The following is a 24,314-nucleotide window of genomic DNA, read 5'->3' on the forward strand; positions in this document are numbered from 1 at the left end:
TGTTCCTTGTATTCTTGATCTCTCCAAGACCTTTATCATGAAGGGGTGTTGGATTTTCTGAAAGGCTTTTTCAGCATTTAATGAGATGATCATGTGGTTTTTTCTTTCAGTTTGTTTATATGGTGTATTTCATTGACAGACTTTCATATGTTGAACCAGTCTTGCTTCCCTGGGATGAAGCCTACTTGGTCATGGTAGATAATTTTTTAACGTGTTCTTGGATTCAGTTTGCCAATATTTTATAGAGTATTTTTGCATCAATGTTCATGGGGGGGCTGTTCTGTAATTCTCCTTCTTTGTTGCATCTTTGTGTGGTTTGGGTATCAGGGTAACTGAAGCCTCATAAGAAGAGTTTGGTAAGGTTCCTTCTGTTTCTATTGTGTGGAACAAATTTGAAGAGTATTGGAATTACTTCTTCTTTGAAAATCTGATAGAATTCTGTGCTGAAACTATCTGGTCCTGGGCTTTTTTTTTGGTTGTGAGACTTTTAATGACTGTTTCTATTTCCTTAGTGGTTATTGGTCTATTTAAATAGTTTATTTGGTCTTGATTTAACTTTGGCATGTAGTACCTATCCAGAAAATTGTCCATTTATTTCAGATTTTCCAATTTTGTGGAGTACAGGTTTTTGAAGTATGGCCTGATAATTCTCTGGATTTCCTCTTGTCTGTTATTATGTCTCCCTTTTCATTTCTGATTTTGTTAATTTGGATGCTGTCTCTCTGCCTTTTGGATAAGGACTTGTCTATCTTGTTGATTTTTTTCAAAGAACCAACTCTTCGTTTCATTGATTTTTTGTATTGTTCTCTTTGTTTCTATTTTATTGATTTCAACTCTCATTTGATTATTTCCTGGCGTTGATTCCTCCTGGGTGAGTTTGCTTCTTTTTGTTCTAGAGCTTTCAGGTGTGGTGTTAAGTCACTAGTGTGAGATTTTTCCATCTTCTTTATGTGGGCATTTAGTGCTATGAATATTTCTCTTAGCACTGCTTTCATAGTGTCCCATAAGTTTGGGTATGTTGTACTTTCATTTTCATTGAATTCTAGGAAATCTTTAATTTCTTTCTTTATTTCTTCCTTGACCCCTTGGTGATTCATTTGGGCATTATTCAGTTTCTATGAGATTGTAGGCTTTCTATAATTTTTGTTGTTGTTGAAATCTGACTTTAAGCCATGGTGGTCTGATAAAATACAGGAGGTTATTCCAATTTTTTTTTGTATCTGTTTAGATTTGCTTTGTGACTGAGTATGTGGTTGATTTTAGAAAAGGTTCTATGGCATGCTGAGAAAAAGGTATATTGTTTGTTGTTAGGGTAGAATGTTCTGTAGATATCTATTAAGTCCATTTGAGTATTAATATCTGTTAGTTCCCTTATTTCTCTGTTAAATTTCTGTCTGGCAGACCTGTCCAGTGGGGAGTGTGGGGTGTTGAATCCCCCCCACTACTAGTGTGTGAGGTTTGATATGTAATTTAAGCTTTAGTAATGCTTCTTTTACGAGTGTGGGTGCCCTTGTATTTGAGGCATAAATGTTCAGAATTGAGACTTCATCTTGGTGGATTTTTCCTGTGATAAATATGTAATGTCCTTCCCAATCTGTTTTGATTGATTTTAGTTTGAAGTGTAGCTAGAGTTTTCCTGCCTTGCCCACAGTCAGGACAAATCTCTGTCATCCGCCAGTCCCACAGCTGCTCAGACCCAACCAAGTAAACACAGAGACTTATATTGCCTACAAACTGTATGGCTGTGGCAGGCTTCTTGCTAACCGTTCCTATAGCCTAAATTAATCCATTTCTATAAATCTATACCTTGCCACGTGGCTCGTGGCTTACCGGCATCTTCACATGTCATGGTGGCGGCTGGCAGTGACTCCTTCCGCCTTCCTGTTCTTTCTTTTCTCCTGTTAGTCCCGGCTATACTTCCTGCCTAGCCACTGGCCAATCAGTGTTTTATTTATTGACCAATCAGAGTAATTTGACATACAGACTGTCCCACAGCATTGAAGTCTATCTTGTTAGATATTAGGATAGCTACACCAGCTTGCTTCTTTATCATCTCCTTAAATTCATTTTTAAGGTTGATTTTTATGCTTCCTCTGTGTTGGGATGTTAAGGTCTTGTTGATGTAGAACCACTAGGTTCTGGTGGTACCATATTGCTCTTTATGTTGTTGAATGTATTTTTGCACTGGCACCTACCCATCTCTTCCTCTAATTGGTGCAAATGGTGTCTGTGTCTGAGGGAGCCTCTTTTGGTCCAATCATCATTCTTGGTCCAATGGGAGCTCTTGGTCCAATTGGGGCTGGCAGAGTCTGTGTCTCAGGGAGCAGCCGTGATGTCAGAGATGAGTAGGTTTGGGGTATGGGGTGTGGCTTGTAGGTTACAGAGTCTGGTAGGGTATGGTGGTATTCCAGCCTACCTGCAGGAGTCCTGCCTGCTGGCCTACAACTGGGCCTGCAATGGATGAGGGTTTAGGGGTGTGGGTTGTGCTCCTGGGCCTAAGCCTAGAGGCTGGGGTGATTGGCTAGGAGAACAAAGACTCACCTCTTAGTCTAATGGGTGCTGGCAGAGTCTGTTTTTTTTTTTTTTTTTTTTTTTTTTTTTTTTTTTGAGACAGAGTTTCTGTGTGTCAGCCTGGCTGTCCTAGAATTCCCTTTGTGGACCAGGCTAGCTTTGAACTCACAAAGATCTGCCTGCCTCTGTCTCCTGAGTGCTGGGATTAAAGGCATGTGCCACCCACTAGTGCCCAAGCCCAGGGGCGACATTTTATCCTACCTTTACCTATGATAATTTTTCCACTGAACTCACCTCTGTCATAATCTCTTATTGTGTTTGTTAAAAAACCCCAATCATCATAATTCTACTTAAATTGACACTGCTCCTGTATAAAGTTATTGCGTTAGTTAAACAATACAACTTAGGAGGTAATCATCTTCGTAATAATCCACAGGTAAAAATGCCCAGTAGAATGGGATATTTCCATGAGATAATCACACTACAATAAGGGTAATGGGGATTTTCCCATACCCATTCACACCATGGCAGATACCAGAGAAGGATGGCAGCAGCAAACATGCAGAGACACAGCCATAGCAAGAGACATTCTGGGGCTGAAGCCTTCAGAGCCCCGCCCTTCTGATATTCACCCTTCGGAGGTTTGCTTCCTGGTGGGCTCATCCCCTGAAGTCGGTTGCCACCTGCTAATCTTCTGGCATGGTCACCAGCACTAGAGTAAGAGGACTAAATGTGGAGAGGGGAGCAAAAGGGAGGGAGTATGGGGAGGGGCTCTTACAAAGGGTCATTTGAGGGGTCATATGGAAACCTACTTCTAGAAGCTTCTTAGAATATAAACATATGTGAAAAATCTAAATGGAGTCACCAAATAATGAGTGAGACAATGTCCCAACTAGGCATCTTTTTCACCATGTGAAACCTTCAGTACCAGGAATGGGTTGCATCTATTTGAGTTGTTGGTGAAAGGGGCCCTGTGGAAACCCCCCAAACATCTCATGTGATTGCCAAGGTTATTGATTGCTCTCCACGAACTGATGGTAAGGCCCTCTTGCTTAGATAGAGCTAATTGAATGGAACCTGGAAAATTGAGCTGGCTCCTGACTAGAGCTGTCACCCACTACTGACTAAGTGTTTGTGGTACTGAAAGGTACTCTGCATCACATCAGAGAAGGCAAACACCAATGCAGGGCGAATCCTGTGATCTGCAATGATGACCTGCTTACATGATATGCTGGTGCACTGTTGGCACAAACGCTGTGGGAGGCACCAACCGATCTCCGACTGGATTTAAGCCCATTTCGTGAGATGGAACCCATCACTGAAATTACTCAGCTGTCCAGAAACCTAAGACTGGATAGGACTTGGGTCTAGGGAAAAACCAAGTACTATTGCCCTAAAACACAGTAACTGAATAACTCCTGCATTCTTGCCTCTGGAACCAAAACTTCTAGGCCAGCAGAACTTAAGGTCTCAGGAAAAGGAAGCAAAAATTTTCCTAGTGGGTCACTAGTGGTGATAGTTAGTGGAACTATTCCATTTGCCACCCCTTGATTTCTGGACCCATGGATCCTGGCTATGGGAGAAACAGTACCATGTGTTGGATGCTGATTCAAAGCACATACTGCCTTCTGGAGAACCCTGCACCGGCCCTGCAGCCTGCTGCTCCCTAATTGTAATTGTGTCTGCAAGGGGCCATTCCATCTTTCTATCAGGCCAGCTTCTTAAGGATGGCAGAAACACGGTAAGACCAGTGGGTTCCATGATTGTGGGCCAACCACTGCACTTCTCTGACTGTGAAGTGAGTTCCTGGGGCAGAAGCCACACTGTATGGAATACCATGATGGTGGATAAGGTTTCAGCAGAAGCATTACATTCAGGAAGGTAAATCCATAACCTTGAATAAGTATCTACTCCAGTAAGGACAAAGTGTTGTCCTTTCCACAGAGGAAGTGGTCCAATGTAGTCAACCTGCCACCAGGTCACTGGCTGGTCACCCTGAGGAATGGTGTCATATCTAGGGCTCAGTGTTGGTTTCTGTTGTTGGCAGATCTGGCACTCAGAAGTTGCTGGAGCCAGGTCAGTCTTGGTGAATGGAAGTCCATGTTGCTGAGCCCATGTGTAACCCCATCTCTGCCACCACAGCCACTTTGTTCATGGGCCACTGGGCAATGACAGGAATGGCTGGAGAAAGAGGCTGACTCTCCACACAAGAGTCATCCTGTTTACTTGATTATTGAACTCCTCCTCAGCTAAAGACACCTATTGATGAACATTTACATGGGACACACATATCTTCATATCCTTTGTCTTTTTGGAGAGATTTATCCACATACTTCTTCCCTAGATATCTTTCTCACCAATTTTCCAATCATGTTCTTTCCAGGTCCCTAATTATCTACCCAATCCATTGGCTATAGCCCATGAATCTGAACAATTGCACATCTGGCCATATCTCCTTTCAAACAGAATGCATGACCATGTGTACTGCCCGAAGTTCTGCCCACTGTGAAGATTTTCCTTCTCAGGTCTTTCAGGGTTGTCCCAGAAGGGGGTTCTAATGCTGCAGCTGTCCACCTCTGGGTGGTGCCTGCATAACATGCAGAACCATCAGTAATCCAGGCCCCTGTCTTTTCTTCCTCATCAATCAATTATAGGGAGTACCCCATGAAACTATAGGTGCATGCTTGATAGTACATGGCATTGGAACGAGAGTAGAAACCATAGGCATTTGGGCAACTTCTTCATGTAACTTGCCTTCAGGACCTGCTCAGGTCCAATCACATAAATGCCATTTCCATTTGATACTGGACTGCTCCTGTGCATGTCCTGCTTTATGATTTGGTGGTCAGATAACACCCAGCTCATGATAGGCAGCTCAGGTTGCATGGTAACTTGGTGGCCCATTGCCAAATATTCAGTTTCCACTAGGGCCCAATAGCAAGCCAAGAGCTGATTTTTCAAAGGAAGAATAGTTGTCTGAAGATGATGGTAGAGTCTGGCTCCAAAATCCCAAAGGTCTCATCTGTGATTCACCTATAGGGGCCTGCCAAAGGCTCTAAACAGCATCCCTACCTGCCACTACCACTTCAAGTACCATCGGGTCTGCTGGGTCATGTGGTCCAACGGGCAGAGCAGCCTGTACAGCAGCCTGGACCTGTTGCAGAGCCTTCCCCTGTCCCAGGCCCCACCCAAAGCTAGCAGCTTTCTGAGTCACTTGGTATCTGGGCTGAAGGAACCACACTCAAGTGAGGAATGTACTGTGTCCAGAATACAAGTGCTGTGGGATTTCCTACATGCTGTGAATATATGTTGCTATGTTTGATTGATAAATAAGATACTGATTGGCCAGTAGCCAGGCAGGAAGTATAGGATAGGTGGGACAAGCAGAGAGAAGAGAGGCTGGGAGGTGGAAGCTGGGGGTGGGGGTGGGGGTGGGGGTGGGGGTGGGGGAGTGGTGGGGGTGGTGGGGGTGGTGGGGGTGGTGGGGGATGGGGAGATGCCAGCCTGCCGTCCAGGGAGCAGCATGTAAAGGCAGAGGTAAAGCCACGGAACCTGTGGTGACATATATTTTAACAGAAATGGGTTAATTTAAGATAGAAGAACTAGATAACAAGAAGCCTGCCATGGCCATACAGTTTGTAAGCAATATAAGTCTCTCTGTGTTTACTTGGTTGGGTCTGAGTGGCTGCGGGACTGGCAGGTGAGAGAGATTTGTCCTGAATGTGGGCCTGGCAGGACTGGAGAAAACTTCAGCTACATACAAGTAGGATTTCTATTGCTTCAGTGAAACACCATGACCAAAAGCAAGTTGGGGATGAAAGCGTTTATTTGGCTTACACTTCCACATTGTAGTTTATCATTGAAGGAAGTTAGGATAGAAAGTCAAACAGGGCAGGAACCTGGAGGCAGGAACTGATGTGGAGGCCAAGGAGGGTGCTGTTTCAGCTTGCTCTCGAACTACTTCTGTTACCAAAATATCTGTATTAGGGTTCTTTAGAGAACAAGAACTTAATAGAACGAATTTCTCTCTCTCTGTCTGTCTCTGTCTGTCTCTCTTTCTCTCTCTCTCATATATATATATGATATATATATCTGGAACCTGATATCATATAATATATATATATATATATATATATATATATTATATATGATATCTCTAAGAATCCAGAAGTTGCTCAGTCCATGAGGCTGGATGCCTCAGCTGATCTTCAGTAGACACTGGAATCCCAAAGAAGTAGGCACTAATGTCCATAAAGGGATGAACTTGTTAGTACCGCAAGAGTAAGCAGGCATATAGCAAAAGCTTCCTTCTTCCATGTTTTTTTATAGGCTTCCAGAGGAAAGCATGGGCCAGATTAAAGATGTGTCCTTCTGCCTCAAAATCCCAATCAAAGGGGAGTGTTTTCCTACCTCAAAGATCTGGACTAGAGCAGATTCACCCACTTCAAACCAAGAAAAAACTCTCACAGGTGTTCTCTCCATTTCTGGATTGTAGTTCATTCCAGATGCAGTCAAGTTGGCAACCAAGAATAGCCACCACCATCTCTGAGAGTGTTTTCAGAGACGTTTAACTGAGGAGGAAGGGCCTATCCTCAAGGTGGGTAGCACCATCCGAAGGGCTGTACTGCAGCCCTGAATAAAACCGCCAGAAAGGAGAAAGCAAGCCGAGTACTAGTGCACCCTTCTCTGTTTCCGAACTCCAAATGCAAAGGGACCGGCTACTGTGCGTTCTTGATACCACGGGGGGGGGGGGGGGGGGGGGGGCTGCATCCTCCAACAACCAGCCAAAGCAAATCCTTCGTCTGCTTTGTCACATAGTTTGCTACAGCATGGAGAGGAATAGCACAGTGGCTGTCTTAGAGTTTCTCCTGCTGTGATCAACACCACGGCCAAAAGCAGCTTAGGGAGGAGAGGGTTTATTTTAGTTCACACATCTAGACCACAGTCCGTCGTCAAGGTGGGAGCCTGGAGGCCGGAAATGAAGTGGAAGCCATGGAGGGACAGTGCCTGCTGGCTTGCTCAGCCAGCCTCCTTACTTATATACCCAGGACCATCTTTCCAGCAGTGGCACAATCCACAACAGGCTGGGCCTCCCACATCAGTCACGAGCTTACCCATAGGCAAATCTTATGGAGGCATTTTTAAATCATGGGTCTCTCTTCTCAGATAACTCTAGCTTGTGTCATGCTGATAAAAATACCAACCAGGGCAAATGACCCTTTGTCATCTTGACACACAAACATAGTTACTACTAAACCATAATGTTTCCTTTTTTGTTTATCCTCAAGATCTCATATTAATATTAACGTTACAACATAAAATATTTCAGCTCTTAAAATTCCAGTTTTTTAAAAATTCAAGCAACTTACAAAATTCAGCCTCTTCCTTGGGTGGTAATGGTGGCCCATGCTTTTATTCCCAGCATTTGGGAAGCAGAGGCACGTGGATCTCTGTGAGTTTAGGGCCAGTCTAGTTTACAGAGCTGGTTCCAGGATAGTCAAAACTACACAGAGAAACCCTGTCTTGAAAAACAAAACAAAACAAAAAATCCAGCCTCTTTAAGACACTCAGAGTCTCTTTAAAATTTCAAAGTTTGTCTAAAATATCCAAGGACTCTCTAAAATTGCAGTTTTTTAAAAAGATATCCAAGGTTTCATAACTGTAGGCTTCGGTACAATAAAAAAGTTAAATTCTAACTTCAAAAGAAGCAGCAGCCAGCCAGGTTGGAGGTGCACAGACCATCCGGCAAGTGCAGAGAGGGGGAGTGGTCCCTGACCAGGGACAGGCACTCTCTTTGGTCCTGAGGACAGTGAGGGAAGCCAGGCATCCTTGAGGAGGTCAGAGGCAACAGAGCAAACACAACAACGCTTTCCATGATGTCGGGCGCCACCCAGAGGACAGAGGGAGAATTTTCCTCTGAGATGCTAAAAGCTCCCTTAGGTTTCAAGACACTAGGGGACGCTGAGCCTTTGGCATTGGCAGGGAAAGGAGCCTTCCTGGCTGGGGTGGCAGCAGGCTCTGGAGACAACTTTCCTGAGCAATAAGTGCTGTGTGGGGCTCTTCTTCCCCTGGCCTGCAGTGCCAAGAGGGACCGAGAGACTCAAGGTGAGGGGAACCGTCCACTAGATGACACTGGTGTGCCTCTTGAGAACATGGAACCTGTTGGGGAGGTGGAGGAAGCACAGGGTGCCAGGCAGAAGGTCCAGCCAAGGCAACACTGAGGAGGCCGGAAGTGTGGTCTGGGATTTTACAGCCTGTGGCTGAAACCACCTTGAGCTCTGGGTGGCTCTGTGTAGCCTGTGAGGAAACCCAGAGGGCTGGTCATTTCCCTGATTCCTGACTAGTCCCACAGAGGTTTCTTTTGAGAGCAAAGGATGTGCCAAGCTCCAGAAACATCAGATGATGCCTTTGTGGCATTGTAGCCCACCGAGTCTGTGAGTGTTACAGTGGCCGCAAGAAACCGGGAAGAAATGCTTTTAAAATGACTATCCAGAGGCATTTGGGGGTTGTGAATAAATAATTGTTCATGAATTGTTCAATGAATGAAGAGAGACAAATAGAGACATGTGGAGATGGGAGAGATAGACACACCCACAGAGAGAATATGAGAATATGAATGAATATGGATGCACTCATTAGATGTATAGTACCAACTCAAAACCTTTTTGAAACTGATTCACCCAGGTGTAGCACTGCATGCCTTTAATCCCAGTATTCAGGAGGCAGAAGCAGGTGGATCTTTGTTGAGTTCAAGGCCAGCCTCATCTACACAAGTTCAAGGCCACCCAGGAGTACATAATAAGACTGTCACAAACAAAAACATTGCTTCACAACCTAAAAAGGTATTGTAGACACTAATATCCTAGTTAATATCAAACATTTCAAAGCTTTACTAATGAAGACAGTGTCCAGGAATAGGTAATCCACTGAATGGAACACATCAGACCATGTGTGAATTTAATTATTTGTTTGTTCATTTATTTTAGTGCTAGGGATGGAACTCAGAGACCCACTCATGCTAGGCAAACTGTGTGCCATTGAGCCACACCCCAGATCCATGCGTGTGTGACTGGGAAGAACAACTGAGATCATCCACAGAAGAAGAGGGAAGAGCTGCAGGGGAGGGTGGAGGGTGTCTCAGGGACTCTCTCCGGATCCCAAAGGACTCAGAGCAGGGACACTGGGGATGAACAAGGTGGCTAGAACTAGAGCAGAGTGCCCCTGAGTTGCCTGCATGCCCAGGGGAAGCCCAGACCCTCAGTGACGAGGGCAGGGAGCCGAGGGCTGCTCACACACCCAGAAGTTGTTTGCGGTACATCTTCTGTCATTCCATTTATCTTCTGCCAGCTCCACACAGTCCTCATCCCCTTCGTTATTGGGCTCCCCCTCTTGCCAGAAGCTGCAAACATTACTAGTTATCAGAGGAGCCATCCTGTCCAGATCCCCACCCCATCCACTGCATTAGTACTGGATCTTGGGCTTTCATGGACAAAGTCTGAGGACCAAGGCAATGGACAGGAGTGCAGGGCAGGGCTTAGCAAAACGTGGAGTCTAACCTCACCTCCGTGAGAATCATCCCAGGAAAGTGAAAATGTAGATTCTGGAGAAGTGACCTTAAGCTCAAGGGACAGAATGCCCAGGGATATGGGGTCCTGCATTTGAAGTAGCCATGGTGCTTTCTAACACCAAAGGCTGTGTTTAGGGGTGGTCTATCTCCTGGCCTGCTGCCTCTGGGCTATGGATTCTGAGAGTTCACCTGAGTCTGAGGGGGGTGTCATCCACCCACTGCCAGGAACCTTCATGTCTGTGATCACTGAGGCCAATCCAGGAGCGTTCATTCTTTCTGATGTGCCAGTATTTGAGGAAGAGCTGAATGGAGGTGGGAGCCAAGAGGACGGAGTCAGAAGGACACCTCCATCATCCATCTAGAACCCCACTCTTCCCTGCCTCCCATACAAGCTTTTCTGCTCCCAAGCTTAGTGCTGTTAGTCGAGTTGTGTGGACTGACTGGTGAATGCATGCCATGGGTGCAGGTCAAAGTACACACATGTGGAATATGTTCACTTGGATCCCAGCTCAGAGGTGTGTCCCAAGAGGGTCACATGATGTTTCACAGCTCCTCTGAATCCCTTCACACCTAACCCACCTCTCATGTGTTCCTCTCCTACAGGACCTCCCCACTCCATTGTGCCTCCTCCTACAGGAAGCCCCCTCTGACTGCATCTCCTCCATGTCCCTCAGCCTCCCATCTGGAAAACAATGCCTAGGACAAGTGGTAGGATTGATGTGGCCCACTCACCTGTTCTTCAGCACTGTTGATAATCACCAGGTGGGCACCCAGATCCTGGCAGGAGGTGGCCGAGGCTCCCCAGCTGCCCAGAGTCCTGGAGAAGAGGTAGCAGCTTCCCTGGAAGAGCTCCCAGTCCCAGGGGCAGGGCCGGCACAGGCCAGCTGCAGAGTGAACAGTGCAGTGGGGACCCATGCCCTCAGGGCCTGGGTTCTCTTCTCCCCTCTGCCTTGGGCCTTAGAGCCCAGGGCTGTGCTTCTATTTCAGCTACCAACCCAGTGCTCCCAAAACACAGACCACAATCCCTGTGCTCTATCCTGCCTGCCTCGGTGGAAGCCCAGAAGGCAGATGCCGAACCCACTGATGACCCCTCAGGTCCCCCCTAACTCAGGCCCTGGATCCTCACCCAGCGAGGCATTGATCTGAGTCAGCTGCTGCTGGATCTGCTCCAAGCTGGAGTGTGTCTGCGCACGAGGAACAGCAACTACAAGAAGAGGTTTGCAACAATTAAGTACCAGCTGTGTGCCTGGTGCAGAGCTGGACCCACAAGATCACTGTTGGTGGTCACAGTGACCCCAGGAGCCCATTTCACAGGCCAGGACACTGAGTCTCAGACCCTGTTAGTCCCAACACTGCAGGACACAGGACCTGACACAGGTCCACGGCCTCCCACATCCTGCCACACCCCCAGCAAGCCTGTGCCCATGCTTGCCCACCTCACACAGCCCCAGAGTCCTCTCCCCCTCAGGGCCCCAGGTGCCCCTCACCCAAGCTGGAGCTTCCCTGCTGACCTGGGGTCTGTCCCTGTGGGGATGCATGAACCCTGGAAACTGCAAGAGAGAAAGAAGGGCACACCCACAGCCTCTGTGAGCACTGATGGTGCCTGGCTGTGCCGAGTTCAGCTCCAAGGGGAAGATGGGCCCCATTTCAGAGAGGGACAGTCAGCTGTCCCGGGTCACAGGTGAAGTGAGGACTGTGCTGCTCAGGTGTCCCAGCTCTGATGAATTTGGGGGTTCGGCAAGGGTCATCTCAGAGGGAAAATCTAAAAGCTCAGTTAGTGTCCCATGCTGGAGTTCTTGTTTAACAATCGCAAAAATAAAATAGTAAACAAAGTAAAAGAAAAACAAACCAGACAACCCCCCAAAACAAACCAACCAACCACAAAACAACCTGAAAGGATTCCACATTCCAGTCCCCCTTCCCCAGCCCTGCCCTGACTGACCTTGAACCAGGATGGCCAACATCAGCACAAAGAGGCCCAGAGAGATGAGAAGCAGGAGAAGCCAGGGCACCCGGGCCAGACATTCTGCAGGATGGGCAGATGGGCAGAGCTGAGGTCCCAGGGGCAGATCCTGCCCTGCTGTGTTCATTCTGCAGAGGACCCCTGACACCTCTGTCCCTGAGTCACTCCAGTACCTAGCATGCTCTTGGAGCGGCAAGTGAGACCCTCAGGGTCGTTCTCAGCAAATCCCTGCCCTCCAAATGTGACCTCCTCCTCTGAATGGGACAGAACACAGCAGCTGACCTCAAAGCTCGGCCACCTCCCTCACCCCAAGCTGGAGGCCATGCACATATCACCCTGGATCCTGGACCCAGCCCCCCTGACAGTACCCAGAGGTGCCCAGCCTCACCATGGTTCTTTGGCTGCTGGGTCTCTGGCTCTCCTGCCATCTTCTGCTTGTCTTGACTCCCCCTTTCCTCCTCCTCTCTGCCCTGGGATTTATATAACCCCATGGCCTTCTGGAGCACCCCCTGTAAAGTCCATTCTTCTCTGACTCAGGAGGAAAAAAAGGGAACAGGATGGGGCCATCCTCACTCCGGAAAAGTGTGGGGAGAGAGGCATTGCTTGACCCAGCTAGAAGGTGGGAGCCTGGGCTAGGAACTGTGCTGTATATTTTGATGTCAATGTCCTTGTTCAAGCCACATTCAGTACTGGCACTTGGTTTTCTCAGCTGTGCAATGGAGCAGTGAGGGGTTGGAGATGTAGCTCAGTAGAAAGAATGCTTAAGCGCCTGGCATGCACAAGGCCTTGGGTTCAATCCCCAGCACCGCAGAAACTGGGTGTGGTGGTGTGTAACTCTCATCCCAGAACTTGTGAGGTAGAGACAGAAGGATCAGAATTTCAAGGTTTTCATTGGCTGCATAGAAAGTTAGAAATGTTAGAGGCTAAGAGGAGGAGGAGAAGTAGAAGATGAAAAGGAGGAGGAAGAATAAGAAAAATTAGTGTTTCTGCTGTGAATAGTCAGGGTGAGGTTTAATCCGGTGCTCAAGTAAAACATCATCCATTCTAATGATGGGGATTTACAGACTCGAGATTTAAAGACACTGAGCTAGAGAGCTGGCTCAGTGGGTACAGTGCTTGCTATGCAAGCTGGGGGATCTGAGTTCGAATACCTGGAACCCATGGAAAAAAAAATCCTGGATGCTATAGCACACATCTGTAACCCTAGCACTCCACAGTGAGGTGGGAGGTAGAGACAGGAGAATCCCTGAAGACTTGCATATCAGCTAGCTTGGGAGTCAACAGCAGAGATGGAGAAGAGAACCCGCCTCAAGGAATGTGGAAGCTGAGGAATACTCCTGAGGTATTCCTCTGAACATCTAGACACTCACCGTGGCACACAAGTGCCTGCACTCCTATGGGGGGGGGGAAGGGGAGAGAGGGAGGGAGGGAGATGTGCAGACATTATTCTACATGGTCTGCCTGACATAGAAGCCCAACCTTTCCCTGTTAGATTTGACTTGGTATGTACTGCTCTGGCCTTCCTAGGTGACCTTGGACCTTCTCTGTCCCTCCCAGGTGACAAATACTGCTAAAACAGTGCTCCCAGATAGGCTGTGTTGCTCACTTGTGCCTTTAAAAAAAGATTTATTTATTATACATAGTGTTCTGTTTGCATGTGTGCCTACAGGCCAGAAAAGGGCACCAGATCTCATTACAGATGGTTGTGAGCCACCATGTGGTTGCTGGGAATTGAACTCAGGACCTCTGGAAGAGCAGCTCTTAACCTCTTAAGATGGCTCTTATCCTCTGAGCCATTTCTCCAGCCTCCTGCTCACCTGTTCTGAGGGAAGAATTTCACAGGATGCCAGTCCCAAATGAAGCCCTGGTGTAATGGTGATGGAACATGGCACAATCACCCCATCCTGTAAACGTGTGAGACCACAGGACACATACAGCTCCATGCACACATATCCTCATATCCACAGTTGGGACTGCAGCTTGCATGAGCCCTGGATCCTATCCGAAGCACCACTATCACCACCAAAGAAGTGCTTGCCCATATGCTGACCAATAGAGCTACCTCAGTCTGTTTGGGTCACAGACACAGTGGCTCCAGAACAATAGCAACTGGTGTCTCCCAATTCTGGACTTCAGGAAGCTGAAGAGGAAGCTGCAGCTGCTTCCTGGGTCTTAGATTATTTCTTGTTACTGTGTCTTCACAGGCTGGAAGGGGTCATGGAGTTCTCTGGAGTCTCCTATCAAATTTAAAATTATGTATATATGTGTGTAGATTTGTGTGTGTGAGTACAATGCCTGAGGAGGCCAGAAGAGGATATTAGATCATCTCGAACTGAAGTTACAGGTGGTTGTGAGCTGCCCTCTGTGTGTGTTGGGAACCAAATTCAGGTCCCCTGTAGTATGTTCTCTCTCTCTCTCTCTCTCTCTCTCTCTCTCTCTCTCTCTCTCTCTCTCTCTCTCTCTCTCCTCTCTCTCTCCCCTCTCCCTCTCTTCTCCATCCCTCTTTGGTTGATTTTTTCTGAAACAGAGTCTCACCCAGTACAAGTTGGCTTCGAACAACTCAGTATACCGCCAAAGTTGACTCTGAATCTGGATTCTCCTGCCTCCACTTCCTGAGTGTTGTGATGACAGACATGTGGTACCATGCCAGCTCTGGGGTTTCTTCTTTTATTAATTGGAGGAGGACGCATGCCACAGTGGAAATGTGTCTCTTTTTCTCATGTGGGCTTCATGGATGGGACTCAGGTTGTCAGGCTTGGTGGCAAGCACCTTTACCATGGAGTCCCCTGGGCAGCTCTCTGGAGTCTCATTTATGAGGCCGTCAGCTCACTTATGAGGATCTACTATCATGAGCTGACCTTCTGTGATGGCTAATATTGATTATCAACCGGACAGGACCCAGAATCACCATGGAAACAACCCTTGGGCACGTCTATGAGGGAGTTTCTAGATTATGTTAATGGAGTGCGAAGACCCATCTTAACCAAGAGTAGCACTACTCCATGGCCTGGAGTCCCAGACTGAATAAAAAGCAGAACTGGAACCGATCAACAGCATTCATTGATCTCTGCTTTGGGACTTGCGATGCAATGTGATTATCTGCCTCATGCTCCTGCCGCCATGTTCTTTAATGACAGTTCTGCCCACCAACTTTCTATCTTACTCTTCCCTTTCACCAAATCCTCCTTCCAAACCCCCTCCTACACCCGTGTGTGTGTGTGTGTGTGTGTGTGTGTGTGTGTGTGTGTGTGTGTGTGTGTAAAACCTACTACATTTATAGATGAGTGTGCCAGTGCACTTGGAGGGACGGGGCCTTACAGGCCCTTCCTTCATCCGTGATGACATGATGATAGGTCCAGCCTTCTCACAACTGATCAGTGTGAAGAGAACCAGCAACTGTTCAGTGCTCAGCCCTGAACTGGACTTCTCTATCACCCCCTCCAAGCTCAGGTGAGGACGGAAAGAACGTAAGAGCTGGAGAAGGGGGGGGGGGGAGTGATGTGCATACTGTCTTCTGTACGGGACATGGGTGGTGCACTCACAAATTCACTAGACTTGCACGAATCTAGTCAGTCTGTCTGTCTCCCCACTCCTGTTTCTCTCTGTGTAGGGCATGTGCATGACACACATGGGCTGCAAGTGTGTGGATGTCAGAGAACAGCCTTGTGGAGTCAGTTCTCCCATTAACCTTTATGTGGGTTCCAGGGATTGAATTCAGGTCACCACCAAGACGCAGCATTTTGAAAAGAGGAATTACAGAAGCAAGGATGGAACAGGGAGGCACAACAGTATTTCAGTTTTAGGAGGGAGATTTCGAGGAGCAAGAAGTGAAAAAGGATGTGACCTTTCAGAGGAACTAGAGTCTGGAGGGCCCCATGAGGGAAATGGGAACAGTAGCTCAGAATATGATTGCAAGGCATGTATCGCCCAGAAGTCGGGCTATTGACATGGTGGGGAATACCCCATCCAAGGGTCAGCATGCCGCCTGACCTTCCGAGGGAAGGAGATGCCCCTTCTCTGCTGATGTGTCTACAGAGCTGGGGAAGTTCCCAGCTGAGCACAAAGAATTTATCAAGCCAGGAAGACTGGATTTAGACCCCAGCTCGGCCTCTCCTTCTGGCACCATGAACAAACAGGTTACCTCAGCTCTTTGAGCCTCAGATTTTCCTATCTGCAGAATGGGAACTGCTATTGTGATGGTTAATATTCTCAACTTGATAGCATCTGGATTCACCTAGGAGGCAACCCCTGGGTATGCCTGTGATGAGTTTCTAGATTGGGTTAGTTGAGGTGAGAAGACACACCCTAATGTAGATGGCGCCATCCCACGGATTGGGGTTTTGAATTGAATAAAAAGAAGAAAGTGAGCTGAGTACTTTAATTCATCTTTCTCTGCCTCCTGACAGCAGATGCAATGTGGCCGGCAGCCTCACACACCTGTGTCTATGCCATTCATGCTATGGACTGTATCTTCAAACCTGTGATCCAAAATAAATGCTTTCTTCAATTATTTTCATCACAGTCATGAGAAAGCGTCACTAGGACAGCTGTCATTCAGATCACCAATGCCCTCCTAGAGCTGGGGTGTTGAATTCGGGGTTCCAGCCTATAGTCCTATTGAAAGGATGTGGAAGGGCTGGGGGCATGGCTCAGTGTGTAAAGCGCTTGCCGTGTAAGCACGTGAGGACGAGTGGCAGCCTGTCTCTGGAACAACTCCCTGCCCCAGTGCTGAGGGACAAAGACAAGCAGATCTCAGGAGCTTGCCAGCTAGTCTAGGTGACACTGTCAGCCCAGGGTTCAAGAAAAATCCTGTCTCAGAAGATAAGATGAGGAACAGAGAGGCTTCTTCTTCCAGTGCATGGGCATTAACACAGAGACCCTCATCAACCCCCCTCCCCTCAAGGCTCAAGGAGCCATGCAGAAGAGAAGGTAGAAAGATTGTCAGAGCTACAGGTGGTGAACAACTCCAAGGAAACAGTGCCTTCCAGACACAGCAGGACTGGTACCTGTGTGAGCTCACAGAGACCAAGGCAGCACACACAGATCTATGCTTTCAAACCAGACAAAATCCCAGCACTGAAGAGGGGAAGTGGACACAAAGTCCCACCCCTAACTAAGCATCTATTTGCCACTGACACCTGCTGGGAAAGGGAAAATCAGTTTCCTATAGTGGAGTGTCATGGGTATATCAACCACACTCTGGGACAGGCCCCATGCCCAGGAATAGTTGGCCAACTCAAAACGGAATCCATGGTTTGTGTGTGTGTGTGTTTTGATTTTTTGACTTATTGATTTCTCTTTATTAAATTAACCTGTCTGCTTTGATTTTTTTTTTTTTGAGATAAAAAAACATGAAGTTGGGTGGGTAGTGAAGTGGGGAGGATCTGGGGAGGGAAAGAATATGATCAAAATATATCATATGAAAAACATTGGGACATGAGTCTCTGACCTCCACATTACTTAGACACCCACACCCACACAAGCGTGCACAAATACCCAAAACAAGCACATGGGTGGAGAACCTGTAGTAGATGAGGCCTCCTAGAAAGAAATTAGTGGAATACCTTTGAACTACCTAGGAAAACAGATTTAAATGAGGGATCATCTGGATCAGGTTGGGCTGTGGGCATGTCTGTAGGGGACTGCCATGATTGTCTTAACTGATGTCAGAGACCCAGCCGGAAAGTGGGTGGCACCATTCTCTGGTTTAGGGTACTGCACTGTGTAAGAGTGGAGAAAACTAGGTGAGTTTGATGGAGCATGTTACCAGCAGAAACTCCATTTTGTCCCAGTCTGCCATCTGCCCTGAGCTGTTCCCAAACTTCCTAAGGTTGGGCTGCAACCCCTCCAGGTCCCTCACACAGGTGTAAACCACAAACGTTCCACCCTCTTCTGATGGGTTGGCCCAGAACCGGTCAGAACCACCAAACCACAGGACTCCCCGATAGGTCGAAAGTGTGGCACCATGGAAAGTGCCAAGCCACTTCTCCCTGAGTTACGTTAGGATTGGACAGCCTGGAGAGATGTCTCTGTGTGGTTTCCCCTTTAAAACCGCGGCTGCCCCTGCCTCCGGAACACAGTTTGGAGCCCAAATGCCGACACCTCTCTGATAACAGTTTTCCCAAAGAACTTTTTGGCTTACTTGAACCTGATCTTCCATGGTGGATTATTCCCGGATTCTCGGACCCTAGCACATCATCCTTCTCTGCTCTCTGTTGCAGCTGCTTTGCATTTTTACCACCCCAACTTCTCTGCTACAAGGATAGTAACTCAGAATTGTTAAAATTGTGTCTTTTTTTGTTTTTGTTTTTGAGACAGGGTTTTTTTTTTTTTTTTGTGTGTGTAATCCTGCCTGTCCTGGAACTCACTCTGTAGACCAGGCTGGCCTCTAACTCACAGAAATCTGCCAGCCTCTGCCTCCCGAGTGCTGAGATTAAAGGGGTGCACCACCACCATCCAGCTGGAATTGTGTCTTAGTTAGGGTTTTATTGCTATGAAGAGACACCATGCCCATAGCAACTTTTATAAAGGAAAATATTTAATTGGGGCTGGCTTACAGTTTCAGAGGTTTAGTCTGTTATCATTATGGCAGCGTGCAGGTAGACATGGTGCTGGAGAAGGAGCTGAGAGTTCTACATCTTGATCTGCAGGCAGCAGGAGATTGTCACACTGGGCCTATCTTGAGCATATGACACCTCAAAGCCTGCCCCCACAGTGACACACTTCCTCCAACAAGGCCACACCTCCTAACAATGCCACTCCCTCTGGGCCAAGCATTCAAACACATGAGTCTATTGGGGCCATTGCTATTCAAACCACCACAAACTGTGAGCTAAAGTCCCCTTCTTGCCTATGTTACTTTTTCATCAGGGTGTTTCGTCACAGGAACAGAAACACAGCTGGGACAGGACCACTGACTGGGACCTTGGTGCCTCCCTAACTTTTAAAACAAAGACTTTTTTTCTTAAATTTAAAACTATTATGTGTATTTATGTGTGGGTATGCACACATGTGTGGGTATTCGCATATATGTATAGTTGCTCTCAGAGACCAGAAAAGGACATCAGATTCCCTGGGATTAAAGTTATAGGCAGTTGTGAGCCACCTAATGTGGATCCTGGGGATTCAAATTGGTTCCTTTGCAAGAGCAGTATTGTAGTAATAACACCCGCGCTACCACCACCTGTTCACCATGTCCGAGTGAGGGGCTGTGGATCAAAAAACAGAGACAAAGACAGCGGGTCACTCGCCTCAGCAGGCCGTTTTTTGAAAGAGGGAGGAAACCTTAAATACAGGCTTACAGCACAATGGGAGAACCCCAGAGGGCAGAAGTTGCTACTGATGTTTACAATCTTGCATCTAAGCTGTTCACAACCAATATGCAGGATACACAAACAAGGAACTTCCCTTAAGCGTTCAGGAGGGTGGATACCAGCAGGGAATTAGCATAGGGAGGACATCTGGTCAAGGTCGGCAAGCAGGCAACGACTTACTCAATATGGGAAGAGGCCAGGGCCCTATACAGTATGTGGTCTGTCTGTCTGTCTGTCTGTCTGTCTGTCTGTCTGTCTGTCTGTCTCTCTCTCTCTCTCTCTCTCTCTCTCTCTCTCTCTCTCTCTCATATTTTTGAGACAGAGTTTCTCATTGTAACCACTTTGGCTTATCCTGGAACTCACTTTGTAGATCAGGCTGGCCTGGAACTCATAGAGATCTGCATGCCTCTGCCTCCCAAGAGCTGGGATTTAAAGGCGTGTGTCAACATGCCTGGCTACAGTGTGCGCTCTTAACTGTGGGGCTATCTGTGCTGGACAGTCTTCCCTCAGCTAGACACAGTTAGAGTCATTTGGGAAGAGGGATTCTCATTTGGGGAAAAAGCCTCCATCACATTGACCTATGGGCAAGTCTGTCAGGGAATTTTTTTGATTAATAATTCATGTGGGAGGGCCCAGCTCACTGTGGGAGGTGTGCCCCTTGGGCTGGTGGGTCCTGGGTTTTATAAGAAATCAGACTGATAAAGCCAGGACAAGCAAGCCAGTAAGCAGTGTTCCTTCATGGCTTCTGCTTTAGTTCCTGCCTCCAGGATCCTGCCTTGAATTCCTGCCCCAACTTCCCTTAATGAATGACTATAAGTTTTAAGGAGAAATAAACTCCCTAAGTTGCTTTTGATCATGGTGTTTTACCACAGAACAAGAATTAAGACACCATCTCTCCAGCCATTCTTGCTGATTTTTTTTTCCTTCTTGGCCTCCCTGAAGAGAACAGGCCTCCTCTGTCATGTCCTTGTGCTGTGGAATAATCCTCTTGTACACCAAAGATTTGTCACTTGAATTCATTTAATAAAACACTGATTGGCCAGTAGCCAGGCAGGAAGTATAGGCAGCATGATCAAACCAAGAATACTGGGAATAGGAACAGTGGAGTCAGGAGAAACCAGCCAGATGCAGAGGAAGCAAGATGAGAATACTGTACTGAGAAAAGGTACCAAGCCACATGGCTAAACTTAGATAAGAATTATGGGTTAATTTAAGTGTAAGAGCTAGTTAGTAATAAGCCTGTGCTACCAGCTGAGCATTTACAAGTAATATTAAGCATCGGAGTCAGTTATTTGAGAGTGACTGCAGGACACAGGAAAACTGTGTACATCCTTGCCATTTCATGCTGCCTCACCTCAGGCCCTAAAGCAGTAGCCCACCTGACCACCGACTGAGACCTACAAATCTCTGAGTAAAACAAACAGCTTTTGCTTATAAATGCAAGGAGGAGTCATCTTTGTGACTATTACTATCTCTGTGACCTTACTACCTGACAGAAGCAACCTCAAGGAGGTAGTGTTTTTTTTTTTCTTCATGATTTCAGAGGGTTTCATATAGAATGGTAGGGAAGGCATAGTTGAACAGTTCACTTTACTAGATTCATAGCTGGGCAAGGAAATTGATGACTTTTCTTCCCCTGCAGCCTGCACAGGGGCATTATGAATGTTAGCCAGCAGGGAGGAGACTTCCATTGTGGGTCCAACCTGATTTCTCTGTGTCCTGGTACATGGTTTCTTTCTGTTCTTGACATCAGGATATAGAAATGGAGAAAACAACTCAGACTTCTACCTTTGAGTGGTTTTACCAGGCATGTTTGTATAGTCTACAGTACCCACACTGTGCTGCAGAGTTAAAGATTTCCTCCTAAGAAGTGTATCTTGGTGCCTCCTTCCATTCCCCTACCCTTCTAGTCACTAATAGCCATTATTCCACTCAGCTTCTGTGAAATCAAGCCTTCAGTTTCCACAAATGATCACGTCTCACAAAAATAAGGTAGAGCCTTGGGGTGGATGCGTGGATAAGGGCACTTGATGGCAAACCCAATGACCTGAGTTCAAGCCGAGGAATTCACGTAAGGTAGGAGGAGAGAACAGACTTGACAAAGTTGTCCTCGGACCTCATGTGGGATGGTACAAATGTACACGCCACCTCACCCTCTTTTTACCTCCCATCTCTCTCTCATACGCACAGACCCACCAATAGGAGAGAGCTCAGTGCTTAAGAGCACTTGTTGCTCTTGCAGAGGACCTAGGTCCAATTCCCAGCACCCACATGGTGCTCCTAACTGTCTGTAACTGTAGTTCCAAGGGATCCAATAGGCACACATGTTCACAGGCTTACTGGCAGGTACCACTGGGTCCCCAGAAAAAGTTATAAGCTGACTCTACCCAGGGAGGGCCAGCATCTAAGAGGAAAAATACCTGACATTCCAAATATTCCCAGCACACACCCATACCCCTAGACAAATGTCAGCCAATTAAGGTCCTGAACCTTGGAAATCTCCTCACCCCAATCTCTGCTATGATTAAAAACCCTACCCCACCTGGGCTCAGGGTTCTCTGCTCTCACCACTGAGTCAGACAGACAGAGAGACCAAGGTCCAAGTTTGAAATAAAGGCTCTTTGCTTTTACACACCAGATTTGGTCTCCGAGGTGGTCTTTTGGGGGGTCCCCACGATCTGGGCTTAACACTCCCTTTGCCATTTATTGAAAAAGGACTACACCTTTTGTACTCAGGAGTTTAGCCACAGGCAAGATTGAAAGCTGACTCAATGATTCAGGGACAGAGAACAGTCATTAACTTCTTTACAACATGTTTCCTGAGACAAAAGTGGTAGGTTCAGCAAGTATCTAAATGCCTATTGTTCTCAAAGGTTCAGTAACTCTACCAGGAGCCCTCTTACTTTAATTAGAAGGGCCACAATTTCCTCCTGCCAGAGATAAAGAGAATGACTGCTTTTAGCAAGCAGGAACTTTCCTCAAGACCCTGAGGGAATGGAGACCCTTATCCAAATGCCTGGCCTTGGGAAAAGGACTTCCTTGGGGACCAGACACTACACTACAATTTAAGAGCAATTTTCATTCCTCAAGGGGATAAGCACTGAGCTGTTTCCTAATTGTGTCCCTTTGTGTATTAGTCTTATTCTATGGGCCTGTTCCCCTCAAACACGCTCATAAGGGAAGGTCCTGATGTCTTATTCTTTTCCCATTCTACCACCATTCTGATTTCTCTACACTTATTAACTGAACTCTTGCACTTAATGGCCTCAGGCTCTGGATCTAGATTGTAGGTGTTTCATCCTTGGAATCAGATGTGTCTAGTAACTCTCTAACTTTCCTATTCTTTGTGTAATTAGGAGGGCACAATGGGATTCCTGGTTCCATGGTGGTGGGGATTTTTCCCCCCAAATAATTATTTTGCTTAAAGAGGCTGCTGTTTTATATATTTTCATCCTTCAAAGCTTGCACAAAATTTCCCAAAGGAAAAGGCCTAAGGGAACTCCCATAACACATAGAGAGAGTCATTAAAAATGAAAGTTATAAGGCACTGGAAAAGTGTGGTCTGCAGTGTTGAAATGCTGGGTGATGGATTCACAATACACCCTCACGGTTGGGCATTAGGACTTCTGCCTAGCCAGTTCTAGGTCAAAATAGCCATTTCTGGGTCAAGGTGTCTTGTGTGACCAGGACCCCGTGGCTTTGCATGGTTGCGTAAGAGCGCACAATGCAACCATGTGATCTGCGCATGCGTGGAGTAGCCACATCACCTGTGTAGTGCGTGCGCCACCCAGTCTTTATAAGCCGGCGCCATATTCCCGGCTTTCTCCTTCTTCTTCTCCACACACGTGTCTCTCCGCAGGCCTGAGCACTCGTCTGTCTCTTTCATCTTAATAAAACTCTTGTTAGTGGATTCTGTCGCATTTCATGACATTTCCTCGCAGAGTAAGAGTGTCGATAAATAGCTAACATCTGGTGCTGTGACTCGGATTCAAACTGAGGTTGCTGCTTTTTTATAATAAGTGAAAGTCTGGGATGTAAGGATTCTGTCCTTAAGGTCATCAGCCTGGGACGGTGTCCCAGCCTAAAAAGCGGGTGGGCCCTCTGTGCGTCCCACTTTCCTTTCTGCTCCTTCCTTCTGTCTTTCCTCTCTCTCCGTCTCCCCCCCTCACCTTCCCCCCTCTCCCCCTCTTTCTCCCCCCTCCCAATAAAGCTCTAAAAAGGTAACCATGGCCTGTGATTCCTCCTCCAGCACTCTCCTCTGTCGGCATGGCTGCAGTGGGCGGTGGCCGGCCACAAGCAGTGTGCCATTTAACCAACGCTGGGACTTTGTCAAACGACAATGGTCATTCGTCCATGCCACCTGTGAGGGCATTTCCTGAGGAGAGACGCTCTACCTGCAGTGTGGGTGGTCTCATCCTGTGGCGGGAAAGAAAACAGTGTGGAGAGGAGCAGGCTGTCGGAGCTTCTGCACTCAACTGCTTCTGCACTCATCTCTCTCTTCGTGGCCTGCACAACACATGTTACATTCAGACCTTAAATTGTTTATGCGCTGTTTGAGCTCACCGAGAAGCTGGCTCTGCAAGTGAGGTTAACCCCAGCTCAGACTCAAGTGAGTTTTTGCCAAGTGTCCTTCAAGGCCCTTTGTGTGGGGATGAGCTTACTTCCTGTCTTAGGGTTTTATTGCTGTGAAGAGACACCGTGAAACATAGCAACTCTTACAAAGGAAAACATTTAATGGGGTGGCTTACAGGTCAGAGGTTTAGAGGTTATTGTCATGGCTGAAAACATGACGGCACGCAGCACACATTGTGTTAGAAAAGGAACATCTTAATCCACAGGCAGCTGGACACTGTGTACCACACTGGGCATAACTTGAGCATAGAAGACCTCAAAACCTGCTTCACAGTGACACACTTCCTCCAACAAGGCCACACCTCCTAATAGTGCCACTCCCTATGGT

At 47.1% G+C, this 24,314-nt stretch overlaps 1 protein-coding gene and 1 long non-coding RNA gene across 9 annotated transcripts in view; one reads left to right on the plus strand and one right to left on the minus strand.

Moving 5' to 3' along the window:
• Positions 1-24,314, plus strand: part of LOC107402865 (uncharacterized) — a 60,301-nt gene that overhangs the window by 22,698 nt on the left and 13,289 nt on the right. For 4 of the 5 annotated variants that reach the window (XR_013047614.1, XR_013047611.1, XR_013047613.1 and 1 more), the window contains one exon: positions 10,682-11,926. The exons of the other annotated variant lie outside the window; for it this stretch is intronic. This is a non-coding gene — a long non-coding RNA (uncharacterized LOC107402865). Of the gene's footprint in view, positions 1-10,681; positions 11,927-24,314 lie in introns of those variants that run through there. 5 annotated transcript variants of the gene reach the window in all.
• On the minus strand, positions 9,464-12,581 carry LOC102916663 (CD209 antigen-like protein C). 4 transcript variants are annotated; one of them, XM_042268285.2, is made up of 8 exons: positions 12,430-12,581; positions 12,215-12,295; positions 12,021-12,104; positions 11,590-11,628; positions 11,205-11,282; positions 10,811-10,962; positions 10,268-10,380; positions 9,464-9,910 (listed from the first exon to the last, which is right to left on the minus strand). In XM_042268285.2, exons 1-8 carry the CDS (start codon positions 12,530-12,532, stop codon positions 9,769-9,771), a joined length of 792 nt encoding a protein of 263 aa, XP_042124219.2. In that variant the 5' UTR covers positions 12,533-12,581; the 3' UTR covers positions 9,464-9,768. The 4 variants fall into 4 exon arrangements, with proteins under 4 accessions (XP_042124219.2, XP_006970219.4, XP_076416541.1 ...); XM_006970157.4 differs by having other exon boundaries at positions 11,566-11,628; XM_076560426.1 differs by lacking the exon at positions 12,215-12,295 and having other exon boundaries at positions 11,566-11,628; positions 12,430-12,578.

The sequence above is a fragment of the Peromyscus maniculatus genome, chromosome 23, assembly GCF_049852395.1.
Source record: "Peromyscus maniculatus bairdii isolate BWxNUB_F1_BW_parent chromosome 23, HU_Pman_BW_mat_3.1, whole genome shotgun sequence".
In the NCBI taxonomy this organism is placed as follows: Eukaryota; Metazoa; Chordata; class Mammalia; order Rodentia; family Cricetidae; genus Peromyscus; species Peromyscus maniculatus.

Coding starts and splice junctions, on each gene's coding strand:
- LOC102916663 (XM_006970157.4), bottom strand. CDS start 12,532: ATGGGGTTATATAAATCCCAGGGCAGAGAGGAGGAGGAAAGGGGGAGT. Junction 12,296..12,429: donor CCAGCAGCCAAAGAACCATG/GTGAGGCTGGGC, acceptor TGTCCCATTCAG/AGGAGGAGGTCACATTTGGA. Junction 11,629..12,020: donor GTTGGCCATCCTGGTTCAAG/GTCAGTCAGGGC, acceptor TCTCTCTTGCAG/TTTCCAGGGTTCATGCATCC.